Source organism: Schistocerca piceifrons, chromosome 6, assembly GCF_021461385.2.
Source record: "Schistocerca piceifrons isolate TAMUIC-IGC-003096 chromosome 6, iqSchPice1.1, whole genome shotgun sequence".
NCBI lineage: Eukaryota > Metazoa > Arthropoda > Insecta > Orthoptera > Acrididae > Schistocerca > Schistocerca piceifrons.
The window spans coordinates 321,857,466-321,877,440 of record NC_060143.1 but is presented as its reverse complement, the minus strand read 5'-3'; the positions used below and the strand labels follow the sequence as shown (position 1 = coordinate 321,877,440).

The following is a 19,975-nucleotide window of genomic DNA, read 5'->3' as shown; positions in this document are numbered from 1 at the left end:
GGAGGGGAAGGGGTAATGTGGCAACTGTGCATTTTGACACCATGGATGATATCATCGGAAATGTGGTAACAATGCAGCTTACTACTTACGTCTGTATTCCAAAGGCCCGTTTACAGTGTCTGGCAGAGGACAATTCTGGTACCTTACCACTAACATTTCTCTCCTTTTCCGTTGCATCAAACATCGTGTTTGGAAAGAACAGCTGACTGTGGGTCTCCGTATGAGCTCTAATTTATCACACTTTTCCGTTGTGTTAATTTCGTGTGATGGACGTATGAGGAAGCGATATGTTGACGTGCTCTTTTTGGAACGTATGCTCTCGAAATTTGAAGAGTAATCTACTCCACTGTGAATTACGTCTGTGTTGCAGCGATTATGAACTGAGTTTGTTGATTATCTTAGAAGCCCTCTTGTGCTTTCTAAACGAACCCACGATGAAATGCGCCCCTTTTTTTTGGTCTTGTCTCCCTTCTCGGATAATACGAGGTGTCAAGGACTCCACATTAACAATCAGTACTAATGAACTGGTCTAACGGATGTTTTATTTGTCACATCTTCTGCTAATTATTTATATTTTCTTAGAATACTCTAAATGAACCTCAGATTGCATGCGCTAATCCTAAACCTAGTTTTAAGCATCTTTCCGCGTTAGGTCGTGTCTGACATGGCGACATTAGGATGAGGTATTAATGTTGCTTGTGAATTCATTGAGTTGGTTAGCAACCTAAATTTGGCGTCCTTCTTGAGAATGAGGCTATGATAAAACAGGAATATTTAGACGCATATCTCACCATTTTCACAAGGTATTTTGACAGAAACCATGGAAAGATCAACTGCAGCACTCATATAACATATGGACACTGGAAACTATGTGGAACTACCATTTAAGTACAAGCTATCCACGTTATGTTGCTATTATACGTCCTGTTTCCTCTGAGTCTTCTGAGGCGAAGGATATGCCAGAAGAAGACAGAAGTCTATTGCGAATGAGGAAAGATTTGTAAAAGTCTATATGTACATTTTGGGATCGAATTTAGGAAATTAAGAAATTTTGCGCTACGTACATGGTATGAAGGCAGAAACTGTGCGTTTCAACTGAAATCCATGTCATCCCTCCCCTATCTACTTTCACAGAACATTCCTTCTGAAATAAATAGATAGAACTATTCCATACCTTGGTTAAACGCTATCGCAGGAACGTAGACGACTATAGGAATCCAGGACGTCTGAAATAAAGAAAGAACTTGTTTTAGCTTATCAAAATTTGTGATTATATGAGTAATGTTAGTGCAAATTATTTCTTACATACGATAGAAGTGTTGATGAAGTAATGTATATTTTGGAATGTGATCGGATTACTACAGGGATACATGATCATCATCCTATTTGCTCAAATACTAACGCCACCTTTCGAAATTGGGGCGGTTGTTTCTCCATTTTAAATCCCTTCAGTTGATCCTTCGAGACAGGATTGAGACGTATCAGTCTAACCAGCAAAAAAGAATCTCTGGTGATACCAGGTATCAAAAACACTCCTCCGAGAACGTACTCAGACAGTCTGATCCTCATAGAGGCGAACTAGAAAGACAAAGCAGGTTCGTTAAACGCAGTTCTATGGATAGCAGAGATACTTTTAATAGTAAGGACAATTGTTATTGTAATTACAGGTCAACTAACTTCTCTTACTACACTAAACAGAATACACAAAACAAACCGAAATAGTAATGAATTTTCATTAGAGGAGACTGATATAAAAATTTTGGTACCTTCATTTGACTGAATAAAGAGTGTACGACGTGGATAATGGTTGAAACTGTAGTATTACACTTCATGATGATGATGTTAGATGTGGGGTGCTCAACAGCGTGGTCATCAGCGCCCTCAGGAGGCTCGTTGTGATGACTGGAAGAGGGAGAGGGGGGGGGGGGGATGGCTGTCCCCACAGGCAGAGTTGCTTCTAATGCATTAACATCTTTCTTTGTGAACGTGTGGGCATGTGTGTGCGTACGTGCGTGAGTGTGTGTCAGTGTCATGACTGCTTTGATGCAAATTGGTTCAAATGGCTCTGAGCACTATGGGACTTAACATCTGTGGTCATCAGTCCCCTAGAACTGAGAACTACTTAAACCTAACTAACCTAAGGACATCACACACATCCATGCCCGAGGCAGGATTCGAACCTGCGACCGTAGCGGTCACGCGGTTCCAGACTGAAGCGCCTAGAACCGCACGCCCACACCGGCCGGCTGCTTTGATGCAGCTCGCCACGAATTCCTCTCCTGTGACACCCTTTTCATCTTACAGTAGCGCTTTCACCCCGTGTCCTTAATTACTTATTCGATATACGCAGGTTGCCCAGAAAGTAATCACCGCATTTTTGTCTCCAACAATTCTTTATTGAACATAATCTACATCTACATTTATACTCCGCAAGCCACCCAACGGTGTCTGGCGGAGGGCACTTTACGTGCCACTGTCATTACCTCCCTTTTCTGTTCCAGTCGCGTATGGTTCGCGGGAAGAACGACTGTCTGAAAGCCTCCGTGCGCGCTCGAATCTCTCTAATTTTACATTCGTGATCTCCTCGGGAGGTGTAAGTAGGGGGAAGCAATATATTCGATACCTCATCCAGAAACGCACCCTCTCGAAACCTGGCGAGCAAGCTACACCGCGATGGAGAGCGCCTGTCTTGCAGAGTCTGCCACTTGAGTTTGCTAAACATCTCCGTAACGCTATCACGCCTACCAAATAACCCTGTGACGAAACGCGCCGCTCTTCTTTGGATCTTCTCTATCTCTTCCGTCAATCCGATCTGGTACGGATCCCACACTGATGAGCAATACTCAAGTATAGGTCGAACGAGTGTTTTGTAAGCCACATCCTTTGTTGATGGACTACATTTTCTAAGGACTCTCCCAATGAATCTCACCCTGGTACCCGCCTTACCAACAATTAATTTTATATGATCATTCCACTTCAAATCGTTCCGCACGCATACTCCCAGATATTTTAGAGAAGTAACTGCTACCAGTGTTTGTTCTGCTATCATGTAATCATACAATAAAGGATCATTCTGTCTATGTATTCGCAATACATTACATTACATTTCATAATGAGAAGGACACAAACAAAAGAATGGTGTTTTATCCACAGACTCTATTTTCCACGTATTCTCCATCCCATTCTAACACCTACCTCCTTACAGCGCGAAATAAGGGCGTGCATGCCCTGTCGGTACCAATCCTTGTCTTGGTGGCGGAACCAGTGCTTCATTGTGTGAATCACCTCCTCATCGTCCTCAAAATGTCTTCCACGAATTGCACAAACACTTGAAAGTCCTGGGGGATTACGCCAGGGTTGTGGGGTGGATGGGGTAACAATGTCCAACCCTGTTTTGCAATGTGTTCAGGAGTCCTCAGACTTGTGTGGGGCCAAGTGTTATCGTGTTGCAGCAAAACATCTCCTGAGTTGCTGTGGCACCGAAGTCGCTGGAAGCGTCTTGAGTTTTGTTAATTTGTTGATATATGCTTCTGAATTAATGGTACCACCTCTCGGAACCACATCAATGATAATCACACCTTCGCAGTCCCAGAACACGGTGACCTTACTGGCGGAAGCAGTTGCTTTGAATTTTTTCTTCTGTGGGGAGTGGGAATGGCACCATTTCATCGACTGTCGTTTTGTTTCCAGCTCAAAATGCTGAACCCTGGTTTCATCACCTGTCACAATCTGTGCGATTTGTGATCTACCGTTAGACACTGCAGGACCCATCTTGCACACACTTTTCAATACCGAGGAGTGCAGATAATTGCATCCACACTGACTTTGCTGATTGACAGATGCAGGGCCAACTGCCGAATTGTAATGCGTCTGTCCTCGCGAATGATAACGTTAGCTCGCTGCAACATGTCAGGTATGACAGCCGCAGATGGTCTCCCGCTTCACCGATCCGCCTTCTGATGACCTCACCCTCCGTGCTCAGCAACTAACTGCACTTCTAAACGGTTCACTATCGGACTTAACATCTGAGATCATCAGTCCCCTAGAACTTAGAACAAACCTAATTAACCTAAGGACATCATACACATCCATGCCCGAGGCAGGATTCTAACCTGCGACAATAGCGGTAGCGAGCTTCCAGACTGAAGCGCCTAGAACCGCTCCGGCACAACCGCCGGCAAACTGTAATTCTTTCGACAGCAGATTCTCCATAGATTTTGCACAAGCGGTTATGAATATTCCCCACAGTTTCATTCTCTGCAGTGAGAAATTCTATGACGGTACGTTGCTTGTAACGTACATCACCTAGGGACGCCATTTTGAAACTGTCCTGCAGCTACGCTATCTGTCGGAAGTTAAGAGAACTTGGCGGGCCCACTCAGGATTTAGGTTTTCCGTGATTTCCCTAAATCGCTCCAGGTAAATGCAGGGATGGTTCCTTTCAAAGGGCACGGCCGACTTCCTTCCCCGTCCGTCTCTAATCCGATGAGACCGATGAATTCGCTGTCTGGTCTCCTCCCCCAAAACAACCGAACTTATCTCTATTTCTCCCTTCCTCCTTTCTGTTAAAAAATAAAAAATCGAAATGGAAACTGCTTAAAGAAAGCATGCAACCAAAAGGCGACGTTTCAAATCTCGAATGTACATTCTATAATTGTAGGATGGACAGTAACTAGTTGTTTGTCTTTTAAAATATAGAGTGCACCTCACTATAAAACCTTACCAGATGATTGTAGAGTACAACTGGTCGTCGCTGATAGAAAAATTCGTACAAATTTTTAGTTTTCTGAACATAGGTGATTAAAATCTTGTGAGTGTTCAATACTAGATTGGCAATGATCGTTAATAATTCATATTCTCATCCTGCAGTGTTTCACACTACAGCTAAACTCTCACAAACCCTGCAGACTTGCGATCGGGGCTTTGATGCCACCCAATAACTCTCATTTACTCGTGAAGGAAGACAGATATCAGTGTCACTACCATTTCAAACACTCTTTTGTACTTTTAGCTGTATTTCATTAACAGCTATGTATCGAACTGTAAGTTACACAGAATCAGACTTTCTCAATATAATATTCGTATATCGAGTGCACGTGCTTGAGAAATAGCGATATTCCACAAAGGAATTATGAAAAGGTCAATGGTTTATTAAGAAGCAAAAATGCTACACTACCATCCGTACAAAAATCAGTTTCTTTAAACATACACATTCTGTAAAACCGACTGAGGAACGTTTCAGAACTAAACAATCATGCGAAATGAAAAGCAGGCGTTTTATTTTTTTACAAAGAAAGTAAAGTTTCAAGATAAGCATAAAATGATGTGGCTTAGTCTTGTGTAACGTAAACAGCTTTTACAATGTGAAAATCGTAGAAGCGTATTTCACCCCTCCTCTCCGTCACGGCCCAGTATGCTCCGGACGGCAGCTTGGCCGCCTAGGCGAAGACCAGGCCAGTACATCCCAGACCTGCCCTTCCCGCCGTAGAGTGTAAATCGAAGCCTACCTCTCACTCTGTGTGGTTTTTTAGTTCCGTTACGCTTCTCAGTTGATATATAAGAAATTATATTCTTAAAAAATCTGATTTTTGTACTTGCGATAGTGTATCATCTTAACTTCTTATTAATCCAATGATTTTTTCATAATTCTCAACAGTCATTGTGAAATCAAGCTATTTGTCAAGAATGTGCACTTCAAATACAAATCTTGTATTGAAAAAGTCTGACAGGATGTGGCATACTGTTCGGCACGTTTTATACTATAAATCATTGCGAGTGAAATATAGCTAAAAATACAAAAGAGATTTGGAAAGGATAGCAACACGTAATTTTGTCTCTGTTCACAAGTAATTGTGAGTTATTGAGAGGATTCAATCCTGCGATCACAACCCCACAACGTTGGTGTGGGTTTCTCATAGTGTGAAACACTGCAGGAAAGAAAAACTGATTACTAGCGGTCGACGCAGGCCTAGTATCGGTCCCTCATCATCCATGTTTAGAAGACTCCAAAAATATACGGATATCTCTCTCGGCGATGATCGACTACACTGGTCAATCATTTGGTACTTTTTTACAACGGGTCACACTTAATATGACAAAAAACAAGAAATTATTTATTGCCCACATTTTACAATTTGTGGAATCTACATTTTGTATTTGGAACTGGAAAGAAGGATAAACTAATCCAAGATGAAACTTTGCTGTTAACGGATTGGAGCCATGCGCGGCTCGTGTTCGTGCCGTTTATTGCTTGACATCTTGTCTTTGCGGTACTGCCGTCCGGTTTCTTATTCGATTTACTGGCGTCACTAAGTTGCTGGCCTGCCTGCCCATGAGTGGCAGCAGCAGCGCTATCGATAAGAGCACTGTCGTACTATCTTTGGGGCGACCGCGAGTATTCCCGGGTCGTGGTGTGCTGTGAGTTCAGTCGCGATGGAGCTCCAGTAAGATCTGCACAGCCAGTAGTTGCCCGACCGCTGGGGACACATATGCACTGTCCGACGGAAGGAGACTTGAGTAGGGTCCACCGTTGGTTGGTCGTTCGGTTGGCCGTCTCATCGGGCGACGTGTATTTGGTCTTCCGATCGCTTCTGGGCCCCTTCAATTGATCATCTTGCGGGACTTTGGTCGGTTCCTTCCTCGTGCAGAGGTGTCGGGTGGTCAATGGGCCGGTGTTCCCTCTGCATGGTTGGGTACGAGCTAGTGTCTCCGGAACGTGGTCCGTCCGAAGGGAGTCTCGACGGAGCAGCAGTGACGTGCGGACAGCGAAGACTCGCCCGATCGTTGCCGACACACATGATTTGAGTGTGAACGACATGGGTTGGTCGTTCGGTCGGACGCCTCACCGGACGACGTGTATTTGATCGCCGTCCGCTTCTGGGTTCTCTGTGTGTGTCTACTTGGGATTCGTCCTTGTTGTTCCACAGTGACTGGTTTTAGTATTGTTCGAGTTGTTTGTGGAAGTGTTTTCGCGGAACGGTGTGTGGCTAGTGTGGTTTGACTGAGCAGTCATTTGAATGTTGTTTGTGTGCTAGTCGGTTGGTTGGGAGGCGCGGGGTCAGACCGAGGCTGTTGGCGGCGTGCAGGCGTGGTCGGATTTGTGAGGCGCTAGCTGCGAGAGTTACAAAGTTCGTCGCCCACCGAATCTGGACACTGAAATTGAGTGATCAGTTAACCTGTTATGAAACCTCAACAGCTGTGACATCTCTTCGTTCATTGCCGGTTGTTGCTTTCTGGGCCGCTCCCACATGCAGCAACGTATGATGTGTTGAAGTCGGCGAAATTTCGCAGCCATCTTCCTGTATGGTGTTTAACTGTTGAATTGGTTGATACTTATTAGTGAAATGCACCAGCGGTATCTTCTGCCTTGTGGTCGTTAACGTTCCAGTTACCTGCCCTGGTCGTTAGCGTAGTTTTCCGGCAGTGTGTTTTCCTCTCCGTGTTGTGCTGTCCGGCACGGCGAGTTGTTCGAAAGTCTTTGGTGTTGTTCATATTTTTGAGTGGTTATTGTGTCTTGACTGTGTTTAGACGCCAATTTTCAAGACATAGTGCTCCTGGTATCTTCGTCCCCACTGATTTTTCCGTTGCCGTGCTCTTATTTTTCCGTTGCCGTGCTGTTGGTCGGGCAGAAGGGAATTGATTAGGTTGTTGGTCGGTCCTTCAGTCGTCCCTGGGTCGGGTTGCCATCCGATTATTTAGTATTAAGCTTGGCTGCCCGTCTCACCTAAACTTATGTTAGAGTTACCTTCTCAGGCCGACCCTTGGAGCACTTGTGAGCACCACTGTCCTGTTGTTTTGGATTGTGATTTTCTTTTAGTGTCAGGCACTGTGCGAGGCCTTCAGCCGTCTATTAATTTAGTTTGTTTTAATGTTAACATAAGGCCTTCAGCCGTCTTAAATTAAAATTTGAAAACTCACCTTTTTTAAAACATTGAAAATATTTTTCTCTATCTGAAATTCTTGTTATCCAGGCCTTAAGCCTTCAGCTCTTCTATCTCCAGCGTGTGGCCTTTAGCCGAGTTTTTTATGTAAAATTTTGTAACTAAGGCCTTCAGCCGTATGTATTCCTTAATGCAATTTTAATAACTTGTTTTCGGGCCTTGTGTTTCTGAATGCTTTTAAGGGCATGTGTGAGTAAGTGCTTTAGGAAAATACAGTTTGTATGTTTTGTGCAACTGACAGTAACTGATTTTGGCCCCTTTCCACAAATATTACGTGATCCGCTCTGTCCTGCGAAACCAGATTTCAGGACTGTAATAGAAACTTGCAACATTATACTTAATAGCTTTCTAACTGGAGACACAAACGGCGGATGGCAAGCAGTAGAATTGTATTTATGGATTTATAGATTGTGGTGTGAAGGATATTCACCGGCCCAGCGGCTGGGCTGTATGCACAAGGCGGAGGGGTGGGGGGTCCCAGTTCGATTCCGGGCAGGCAGTGTCGGCCATATCGCGCCAGGCATCATGCAAGCGCGACCTGCGGGCCACGTGTAGGCCGATGTTCAGCCTGTCAGCCTGTCTCTGTTTTACTGGGGACTTTTTTTTTTTAATGGTTCAAATAGCTCTGAGCACTATGGGACTTAACATCTGAGGTCATCAGTCCCCTAGAACTTAGAACTACTTAAACCTAACTAACCTAAGGACATCACACACATCCACGCCCGAGGCAAGATTCAAACCTGCGATCGTAGCGGTCGCGCGGTTCCAGACTGAAACGCCTAGAACCGCTCGGCCACAACGGCCGGCCTGGGGACTTTCTCTGAAGTACTCGGTACACCGCAACATTTCGTTTAACACTGCGGTGCGGCACCTTTTGTTCGGCACTTTCTTCAGTTCCGCAGAATTGTGGTGTCAGCGCTGACAGTGGAATAATGCCTGCCACTTCAGAAAATTTGCTATTCGTACCACCAATTTCATCACGTACTCCATGTCTCTAAAAGTAGCACGAAGTGCTTCTCGATGTACAGAACACTTAATCCCGTCTGTGGATCATTGTTATTCTTAGCTCTTTCACCGTCAATTAAGTTCTTAAATCCTTCCTGCATGGTGTTGTAATGCCGTTTGATAACAGATTTGTTACCCGTCAACAAGACGATAGTATATCGCATAATAAGTGTTGAGAATTCCTATCCTTCTCTTCTGGCTTCCCCATCTATTTTAAAAGCTTGTGACGATAGATCGCCAGACTGGTTCTTCTTCTGCATGCAGATACTCTTTCTTCAAAAAAAAAAAAAAAAAATGGTTCAAATGGCTCTGAGCACTATGGGACTTAACAGCTGTGGTCATCAGTCCCCTAGAACTTAGAACTACTTAAACCTAACTAACCTAAGGACATCACACACACCCATGCCCGAGGCAGGATTCGAACCTGCGACCGTAGCAATCGCGCGGCTCCGGACTGAGCGCCTAGAACCGCTAGACCACCGCGGCCGGCTTTCTTCACTGACACCCATTACTGAGCCACGGAAGAAGAAGCATGCTTGTGGAGTGATGCTAGATTTGAAGGTAGCCAGTTGGAGACCTGATATTGAATACATTTTCGTCGCCAGCAATTGACAGCAGGCGGGAGGATGTTGTGTTAGATTGTTATTGATCACCATATTTCGCACTAAAGTCTTGCGTTAAGTATCAAATACCTCCACAGGGTAGTCAAGTGCCATTGTTAATGATAACCCGCGTGTCGGATGGGACGTTAAGCTCGGCAGCCTCATTTGCGTTATTCTAGAACCGTCATCTATAAAATTAAAGCAATAACAGCCCTCGGTCGGAAAAATGAAGTCTTTTTGACCTAGGTTCCGGCCGCTACTAAGAGTGCCTTCATCAGAAATAAAACGTTTAAACTGGCCTATAACATAAGTACAAGAAGAAGCATGCTTGTGGAGTGATGCTAGAAGCTGATCACGATATCAACATTTTGCACACTGAGAAGAAAGGGCATAGATTAGATGTTCTCGAAGAATTAGAAATTTTTAAGCTTCTCGAAACGATGGTCTCATTCTTAATGAGCAGCTACAATTACGTAATAGAAGCTTATTAAGCGGTATAAAGCCATTACTTGATATTTGATTTCGTGTTCCCTCGTGCAGTTACCGAAATATTTTTTCTATCTAAGTCGATTCATAATTTTTTGTTCATTAAATGATTTATATTAACTACATTTCATGTTATACTGTTTTTCTAGTCGCTGAGTTATTCAGCTCCCTTTTTAATTCTGTAATAGCGTTTTCAGCCTTTAAACTGTTTCTTCTAAGTTCGTATGTAGACAAATTGTTACCAACGAGACTGAGAGCATCAGGAGACCTGCTCTTCGTGTTTATGTGAGACAGTCCATATCCGTCACTGTACTTCATCTGCTATGGTCAAGTAGAACGACATTTAGAAGAGCTTGTCTAAAGAAACTAGTTTGGATTAGTGTGTTCTGTACTGTATGGTGATAGACCCCCACAAAACTTTTTGTTTGTAAATTTGTGTAACATTTTCCAGATTTTATTTTTCCACCGAAATGTTCTCGAAACACGTTAATGGGAAACTATCATTCAGGTCGATGGTGCGCGCCAGGAACACTGAGGCTGCTCAGATTGCCGCGGTCATCTGTTTTAACACCGAAGAATCTCCCGTTGTATGGATACGTTAGCTATGTAGCACACGCTCTCACTTTGGGACATTAACTGACCGATTTTGATAAACAGCAACTTAGGTGTAGAGGAACGGATGAGGTGCCTGTGGTATGAAATCGTCTACGTTCTACACATTTTCAGTGATACCAAGAGTGCTTATGTGCAATATTTAAAAATCTATATGAACAGTATCAGTGTTCTGATGGCGAAAAAAAGCTAAATACACAGAAAAGTATTGCTTTCCAAAATAGTAACAGCGAACTTGTGAAGGTTGTTATCGTGGACAGTGTATCTTCTATGGACAATAGTAAATCAGCTTTATTTTTGCATAATACTTTTTAAACAAGACTATTTTATCAGTTTTCTGCATGGTGTACTTATAGATTATGCAGCACGTGTTACTAGAAAGGAAATCTGTACTCACCACACCAACCATAAAGAAGAAAGAGCCCAGCAGTCTCACACTCTTGCCAAACCGCATCTCCAAATACTGAGGAAGAAAAAAACGAGTGTGCTAGAGAAATACTGAGTTAATTGATTTATTAGAGAGAAATTTTATCAAATAAGTAAGGAGTCCTTAGATTATTATCAAGTTGGGTGAAACGGGTGAGGTTTAATATTTTTCTTGCTGTATTAACGGTGGCGATTTTATTTTTCGGCTACCCACAAGCGTGCCATGTGTTGTGTCTAACTTGCAACAAAGCAATAGAAAGAAATAAGAAAACACTACACCTTGCCAGTACATACACGCTTCTATTAAATTTTGTTCAGCAGGCTGTGGATAATGACGTGGGGTTGTAATTACAAATCCTCTTCATGACGAAAAAACAATTTTGAACGAAAATACCAATTCTTATTCGTAACAATCCAATACACAGTTGTCAGAATCCTAACTCCCTATCAGTTGAAGAATGAAAATCTCTGAAGTTTCTAAGACGTTTGCTCGCTGTGAAACGCTAACGATTGTAAGTATCCGAATTTGTTGGTACTGAGACGCGGTTTTTATAGCACGGAACGGAATCCATGCGAGATGTTGCGAGTTGCACGCATGCGGTGTCAGTCACAATTATTTAAAATCCCGACTCGATGTGCCTGTAGAAAATTCGAAGTCAAGCACACCGACGAAAGTTTAAATTTTTCAGCGTAGTTCGCACAGAAAAACTGAATGCACTGTACTACTTTCCAAAACCAAAGTCCGAAATGCGCCATAAACTTGTAAAGTCTTTTCCTATACGTCATTGTTTGGCCTAAAAAATTTAATTCTGCACTTTTATCACTTTGTAATGTTCAAAAAATCAAGCGAGGTGTTTCGGCGTAACTGTACTGCCGCCTAAATCGACCCATAGACTGTCAATTATATCGACAGTACAGGATGTACATTAAGTCTGATAACACTTTCAATTATTTATTGCATAAGAACTAAACATAGTACAGATGTCATACATATTGCATTTTGGAGAGAAACTCTGAAAGTTCTTTTTTCAAACATTCGATATACGAACCATTGGTGACCTGGCAGACGTCAATACGGTAATCGAATTGTTGCCATATCCGTCCCAGGGTGGCATCGTCGACTGTGGCAGTTGCTTCCCGTATTCTCTCCCGGAGGTCTGCTACATCACGTGGTAGAGGCGGTACATACACCAGATCTTTAATGTGTCCCTACAGAAAAAAAGTCGCACGGAGTGACATCTGGTGATCGGGGTGATCCAACACACAAAAAGCTCGCTCCGCACCTGAACTCGCCATGTTTGCGACTAGCGCTGACTATCGGCAAATTAACAAACTACGCTGTGGCGGTATACATGAAAATTAACTTTCAGGGTTTCTCTTCAAAATGACATATGTACAATATCTGTACAATGTTTGGTTCTTGTGCAATAAATAATTGAAAGTGTTCCCAGACTTTATGTGATCCTTGTATTTCCCAGATGCGCTACAATATTGACAGTCTAGAAGTAAGATTCGCAGGCTGCGCAATAATATTAAGAACATTAAACATTTGGAAATATATTGTGCTGTCTGGAAATACTGTGCCGTCTGTGGGCAGTGTTGGTAATATTCTTGACAATCTGTTGCATACTACGCAGATCAAAGTATTTAAGTTAGGTTTGTGCATCGAAATACCGGTATATAAGTCATTGCCGGCTCTGTGGGCTGTTAAGATACTTGAGTACAAAAACAGAAGTATTAAGTATCATGAATCGTACGATTTGTTGCTCCGAAAATATAAGGAACGACCAAGAAGGAAGTTGTTTTTAAAAAAATTTAACTGATGCAAAATTATGAATAAAAGTTAATGTAGATGATTTTCTTTGTGTATACATTACTTAGCTGAATATAATTCTTTAATGCACGTATTATTGCATGACACGTTTGCATAACTATGTCTCAAATACTGTAAGGTGAATATGCATTTGTAAATTTTAAGTCTTCGAAAGAACTGCTAGCAGGAAGGTGTCGCAGCGTAATAGATAAGCGCTGACTTGATGGAACTGCGTCTCTGATCGTATTATTTTGTTGTTTGGTAATGGGGATTTGGGGTCCGCAGAGAACCCGTGGAGGTCGACAAAGTGACTATATTTTGACGCCAATGTATGGAGGGGACCCATTTACAGCTATGTATCAACTTTGGACCATCAGTACAAAAAAGGTATGATAATTTTTTTCTCATTCAACTCTAGTTCCCTCATTACGTTTTCACGATTGATCTCTGACGCTTCTTGTTCCAATTTTTCAGCCACCTTTTCTTTTCCCTTACAATAAAGTAGAACAATTATCACAGCAGCAGCATCTTATCGTCCAACAGTCCGAAGCACTGTGTTATTGCACAATATTACTGATCAGTCTAGGGAGACAATATTGCACAGTATTATTGTCGAACATAATGACCGTCCGGAGGCCAGTTTATTCTCCAAGGCGAGGCACAATCTGAACGGTCCGCGACCCATGTCGTTAAATAACGGGAACAGTAAAGTCTCATTCCTTAGATCTGAGCGAAAATGAGGGTTTACAAGACGTCAGGAGTATTGTGATTTGGTGTTGAGATTCTGATTGCGGTGTCGAGGGATTGAGGAACTTTAGAAGTCAAATGACGGTCCAGTACGATCCTGGGAATTTGTTTCGGGGATCTCGAGGGAATTGTCCACTTTACAATAGTGAAGAAGCCTGTAATATTCAACAACCAAAACACACTACACTAAGTAATGCAATGTTCTTCAGAGGTGCAAAATTACTGCGATATGTTTACCGCCGCTGCTGTAACACCTCAGTGTAGCGTCTGTGTGCTGCTCTACCATTGGATTCAGTGAACTCCTACACAAAAAGTGTATCGGCCTACTATTCATCAGTAAACTAATCAGGTAGTAATACCGTCGAAATCTGTACCTTTGTGCACTATTTTCAGTGCAATACAGATACAAAGCTAATTGGGGCAAGAAACCAAGTGCAAGTATAACCTGATGTAAACTGTACTTTGTGACACATGGGCTTCCAGCTACTGGCTACATGTGGTAATATTTATGTCCGCTTGTCACATATTTCTCCTGACGGTACATCCAAAACTGTTCATAGTCATCATTAATGACAAGATGTGCTACACTTGTAAAACTTTTTATTTACTAGAGGATAAGCACAAGTCGGTTTCGGGACTTGTGTCCCATTTTCAGGTACATCTGCAAAGCTATAAGTAAATAAAACTCCGTCCGAACAGGCCATGAAGGCCCAACGGTACCGACCGGCCGCTGTGTCATCCTTAGCCCACAGGCATCACTGGATGCGGATACAGAGGGGCATGTGGTCAGCACACCGCTCTCCCGGCCGTTGTCAGTTTTCGTGACCGGAAGCGCTACGTCTCAGTCAAGTAGTTCCTCAGTTTGTGTCACAAGGGTTGAGTGCAGCCCGCTTGCCAACAGCACTGGACAGACCGGATGGTCACTCATCCAAGTGCTAGCCCAGCCCGACAGCGCTTAACTTCGGTGATCTGACGGGAACCGGTGTTACCATTTCGGCGAGGCCGTTGGCTAGTAGTAAATAAAGTGAGCATTAAAAAAAAACTAAAACCGAAGTTATACTAAAATTTAAAAGAACAAACCCCCTATATGTATATAAAATGTGAGTCCATATAATTCGAATAACAGAAGTTAAATTAAGTTGAAATAGTGCATAAAACAAGAAATCCTCTCAATTCCGAGGACTGCCAAACAGTCTCTCGCAGAGAAGGATTCCAAATTAAAAGAGCAGAACCGTCACAAATAAAATCAAAATGTAAACTATTATACGATCCAAGATACCATATCCCCATTCCAGAACTTACGAAGATCCTGACTTGAGGGAGCGTCAAACATGGATCCGCATCAAGTTATACAGGTGGTCTTTCAATGAACAAAATAACATTACGATAACAGTCTCTTCCACCAGTATGTAAGAACTAAAAATTTTCCCATTCAACAGTTAACGAAAACACACCGAGGAAGGCCATTTGCAACAGTGGCCGAAACGTCTGAGAATTTTACACATTGACGATGCGGTCAGAAGCCAAGTAGAATTTTATTAACTGTGAAACGACTGCGGAAGCCTACGCTTGAATTGTTTTAAATATTTGGGTCAACTTTCTTTGTTATTTGGCTTCGCACGAGCGGTAACGTTCGTGTTGAGACACGTTGAGAGGCTGACTTGAACTGTAGTGTCACTGTGTCACCAATGATGGGAACAAAGAAAAAATGTCATGAAATGACTTAAGCTGCGGTGTCCTGTGACGTACCTCGTAGGCGGAAGTTATGCCCAGGTCGTGGAAGACGGGCAGGAAGGCGAAGGCGCTCACCACTCCACTGAGTAGCACCGCCAGGCAGATGTAGCTGTACTGGACGCCGTACAGGTAGGACTCCGTGGCCATTCCCAGCAGCGTGATGCCCGAGATGAAGCTACCAAGGGGAACCAGGTTAGTCTAAACCTCACATGCTGCTATTCAACTTTATTTTTTTATTTAATTTATTTAATCTAAGAAGGGCCATATGGTTCTTTCTTACATCAGACCAGCTGTAGTGTCGCAAGTTGTTCCAAGCGAATGTTTGTTTTAGCATAGCTTGCTGTATGTAACTTCGGGGACTGACATCTAGCGGCCTACCCGGGAGACACACGTGCATCTGTCACTGCCTGCCATGGGAAAGCTATTCAGTGTCTCTTACTTAACGCGTACCAGATATAAGACTCTAAATAAAGGATAGTAGCTTTTATTTATTTATTTAATCACTTTCAAAATTTGTATACTGCACTTTGTTATTAATAGAAAGGTGGTGTGAAAATCTCAGCTTTTTATTGGGCATATTTTCGGAGATAAAGAAAAATTTAAAGTTAGAAAAACTACACTTAAGAAAGGAAATTAACCCGGAAACATTTATGACTTGTTTCTGGTTGTCAACTGAAATACTCCCCTGAAGTACCATAGCACAGAATTATTTAACTGAAATTTAATTTAAAAATTTCAAATACCTTAAATTTTCTAAGTATGAAATCTAGAAGAAGTTCAGAAGGAACTATTAAAATCAATATTTATTTTATTATGTGTTATGTCAGCCTGTGAGTAAATGAGAGTGTGCATGTGGGGCATTCGTCAAATTTCAATATTGCATTATATACCGTCTTAAGTTGGTTGGTTGGTTTGTGGGATTGAAGGGACGAGACTACTAGGGCCATCAGTCCCTCCATCTTAAGTAACGTGCAAGAGTTACACATGCCTGTCGCGGAAAAATTATCCTAGGGGATTTACCCACTTTGCTGATGATGTATGTCTAGGTGTGTTTGCTGTTTTAACAGAGCAGCCATAAAACCAGCTGGAGTAAAATCTGTATCTAAAAAATATTTCCAGAATTACTGTCTTTTCGTTTTCGTTTATTAAACATTATTATAATATTTGCATGTCAGACTGACGCAAATGCGTCTGTGTATAAGGCTTGGTGCAGGCCAGTTTTGGCGTGAGTTTGATCATCAGCGAGCATTCTGATTGGCAGTCAGTATGGTCAGCCAATCAGAATTGAAACGGTTCCCACTCGTTACCTGATAATTATACCGGGAGAGAGGCTGGAAGAAGGATGTCGCTTGCTACCTTTGAACGCGGACAGTCATGTTACTAGTGCCAGTAAAAATAATGTTTAAGATGAAGAATTACTTAGTGTTTGAGTTATTGGTGAGCTAAGTCGATAGCAGTTGTTGTTGAGGACTGCTTGGCGAAATTTCAGAGGTTTTGACTAAACTTGACTTGGACAGATATTCGCGTGTGAAATATTGGCCTCCATGGAATCTACGTGCAGCATTTTTGGCGAGTAGCTTAGTTTTCAGAAATCCACAAGAAGGACCGAATGTAATAACTCATATTAGTGGTGAAATTAATGACTGTGAAAACGTTGTTTAATTTTGGGTCGGATTTGGACAGATTTCTGACTGCTGTGCATATGAAATGTGTGTATGAATCGTGAACTGGAAGTAAATAGCCAATAGTTTAAATGTGGACTGAACAGTACCTTTTCTTTGGTTATCAGGGACAAAATAAACATTATGGTGTGGATATTTCGGACATTATTTTTCAGAAGCCAATCCATTTTCTTACTCCCCGATAAAACTGGATGACAGTATTTATACAGAACTTTTTTTCATAACTAGAGTTGCGTGGCCCCAGTAATTGTAGATATTAGGTGGTGTTTTTATCAACGCTGCTTTTACATCAACTTGTAAGTATCTACGTTGCCGAGTGAAGGGACATTGAGCAGACGCCGTTCTGAGGTTGGTGAGTTTTAATTTTCAGCCTGCACAGTGACAACGACGGATAGATACGAGAAATTAAAGCCCGACCCACCGTACAGGGACTGACACATGCAGTACCGTTTTACATCAAACTTCCGAAGAAATAGCAAGTTTAATATGACAAATAGAATTAAAGTCATTTGAATGATTGAAGTGGCAAAGAGAGAAAATAATACTGTCGATGCACTAATAAAGTTAATGCTGTGTAAATTGAGGATAGATAGGGAGAAAGGAAGGGACTGCTGACATCAGCTGCATCGGGATTATATGCAGAATTAGCGACGAGGAGTAAAATTGTGTGCCGGATCGAGATTCGTGCCTAGTCTCCTGTTTAATAGTTAGCTGAGTTAACCACTGCTTCATCGAGGCACAGTGTTTATCGCAGTTGCGCGGACTATCTCGGCCGACCCACGTTTCCACATAGCGCCAACTATCCACAGTCCCCGTCCATGCCCTCTATGCTTGCTATTTTGAGATGTCCGGAAGAACAGACATCACGCATTCATGTAGTTCGTATAAAGTTAATGCTGGTTGCACTTGTACTACTGCAGATGCTGCCACCAATAGTGTTAATAGTACCAACAATAACAAAGACAATAGTAACTTTACTGACAGTAGCAGGTGTAAAAAGAATTTATAGATGTTTAAGATAGATGTTTTCCGATATAGTGAGTTCCGGGGAAAGGAAATTCAAAGAGACAGCACCACCTAAGAATACGGGGGAAGGGGGAAGATCTGCATAACGAGCGCGTCCGGGGACAATGATAACCCTTAGTATTGCTTCAGCAGATATGTCAGTCTTCTGAAGCTGATGATATTATTCCAAGTTGTGTTCCTGATACTGAGGACATATTCAACCCTAATGTAAACAAACGCCGCCTGCTCAGCACGAACAGTCATTGGTTGTCAGGCATTGTACATCTATTCCACATGCTGTGATGCAACTAGAGATAGGCCATAGTTATGCATCAGTTCTTTCGTTGATTCGATGCGAATCGGTCGACAGCCTTCATGTAATTAATAAACTTGTTTTTTTCCGCTCATGGATGTCAAATAATTTATTAACAAAATGGTTCAAATGGCTCTGAGCACTATGGGACGTAACATCTGACGTCATCAGTCCCCTAAAACTTAGAACTACTTAAACCTAACTAACCTAAGGACATCACACACATCCATGCCCGAGGCAGGACTAGAACCAGCGAACGTAGCGTCGCGCGGTTCCAGACTGAAGCCTCTCTAACCGCTCGGCCACACCGGCCGGCTAATTTATTAACTATTGACTCTTGTTTGTCCGTTTGGTGCTGGAGAGCCGCTCGGTCTAGGGCGCTGTGCCACGGTTCGCGCGGCCGCTCCCTCGGAGGTTCGAGTCCTCCCTCGGGTATGGGTGTGTGTGGTCCTTAGCGTAAGTTAGTTTAAGTTAGATTAAGTAGTGTGTAAGCCTACAGACCGATGGCTTCAGCAATTTGGTCCGATAGAAACATACTGCAAATTTCCAATCCACAAATGTTGATTTTAAACTAGTTTCCTGATGAGCTAGAGACTTCAAATTTTAAACACAGCTCTGAAGTAGATGACAATGGAATATTATCTTGCTTTCTTGTAGATCTGTTCTGAGGGGTTAGGGGTGAGACAAAGTTCGTTAATGTCAGACATCTCAGCTGCTCTGCAGGATCAGTGAGCTGTGCAGACAGAACTGGAGTTTGTTCCAGGTAGTATGTGAGTGGATGGAGACAGCTGAGCAGACAGGGGGAGGGGGGAGAAGATATGAACGCAGAGAAGGGGAGGAGGAGATGCGTGCAATATATGTGAATACACGGACACAGGCGCAAGTCTACGTAAAAAGGTAGTGTACACGTATATAATTATTGAAATAAAAATATAACCTCATTAAAATATTTGAAATCGTTTGAGAAATTAGACATTAATAAGACTAAAAAGCAGAAAATAACTATTTATAAATAATTTTTTTTAACATAAAATGTTTTGGAATGAGACTAAATTTCTCTTAGCCCCATACAGATTCCTAAAGCCATAAATATATCACTGAAAATTTGTGCTTGCGAGTTTTTTTTTATAGATCTGACAATACTTCTAATATTTATAATGTGAAACGTGCACAAGGAATAGATAAAGTTAGGATGTGACCTATTCGCGCATCGGTTTCTCTGGAGTATCTGTTTGGGGTTGGATCTTTATAAGGCCAGGGGCAAATATTATATACATTTTAGTCCGATTTAAAAACGTGTTGAATTAAAAATTTATTTTTATCTGCATAATTATTTCTCATTTATTTGCAATTTCGAATATTACTCCTCATCTTTAGGCAGCTGGGAGCATACCACAAATCAGCCCATATGTCAGTTCACAAAAATTAGCGTTTGTTCTATATAAAATACAAAATCTGTGTGTAAGCTATATTTCAGTCTCAAATACATGTATCTATGCTGCCGCTGGTGATTATTCGAGTATCTTATGATATATGAATATAAGAAGTTGTGGGTATTTGCGGTTGAGACAAGTAGTGCTGGCGTGCAATTTTTTGCATTTTACACACAA

At 42.2% G+C, this 19,975-nt stretch overlaps 1 protein-coding gene across 3 annotated transcripts in view; it reads right to left on the bottom strand.

Moving 5' to 3' along the window:
• LOC124802849 (sodium-coupled monocarboxylate transporter 1-like) overlaps positions 1-19,975 on the bottom strand; it is a 235,068-nt gene that overhangs the window by 150,547 nt on the left and 64,546 nt on the right. For 2 of the 3 annotated variants that reach the window (XM_047263870.1, XM_047263871.1), the window contains exons 3-5: positions 15,381-15,540; positions 11,043-11,108; positions 1,175-1,226 (exon numbers count right to left, since the gene is read on the bottom strand). In XM_047263870.1, the coding sequence (XP_047119826.1) occupies positions 1,175-1,226; positions 11,043-11,108; positions 15,381-15,540 (278 nt within the window). The remainder of the gene's footprint in view (positions 1-1,174; positions 1,227-11,042; positions 11,109-15,380; positions 15,541-19,975) is intronic. The other variant, XM_047263872.1, reaches the window with a different exon arrangement.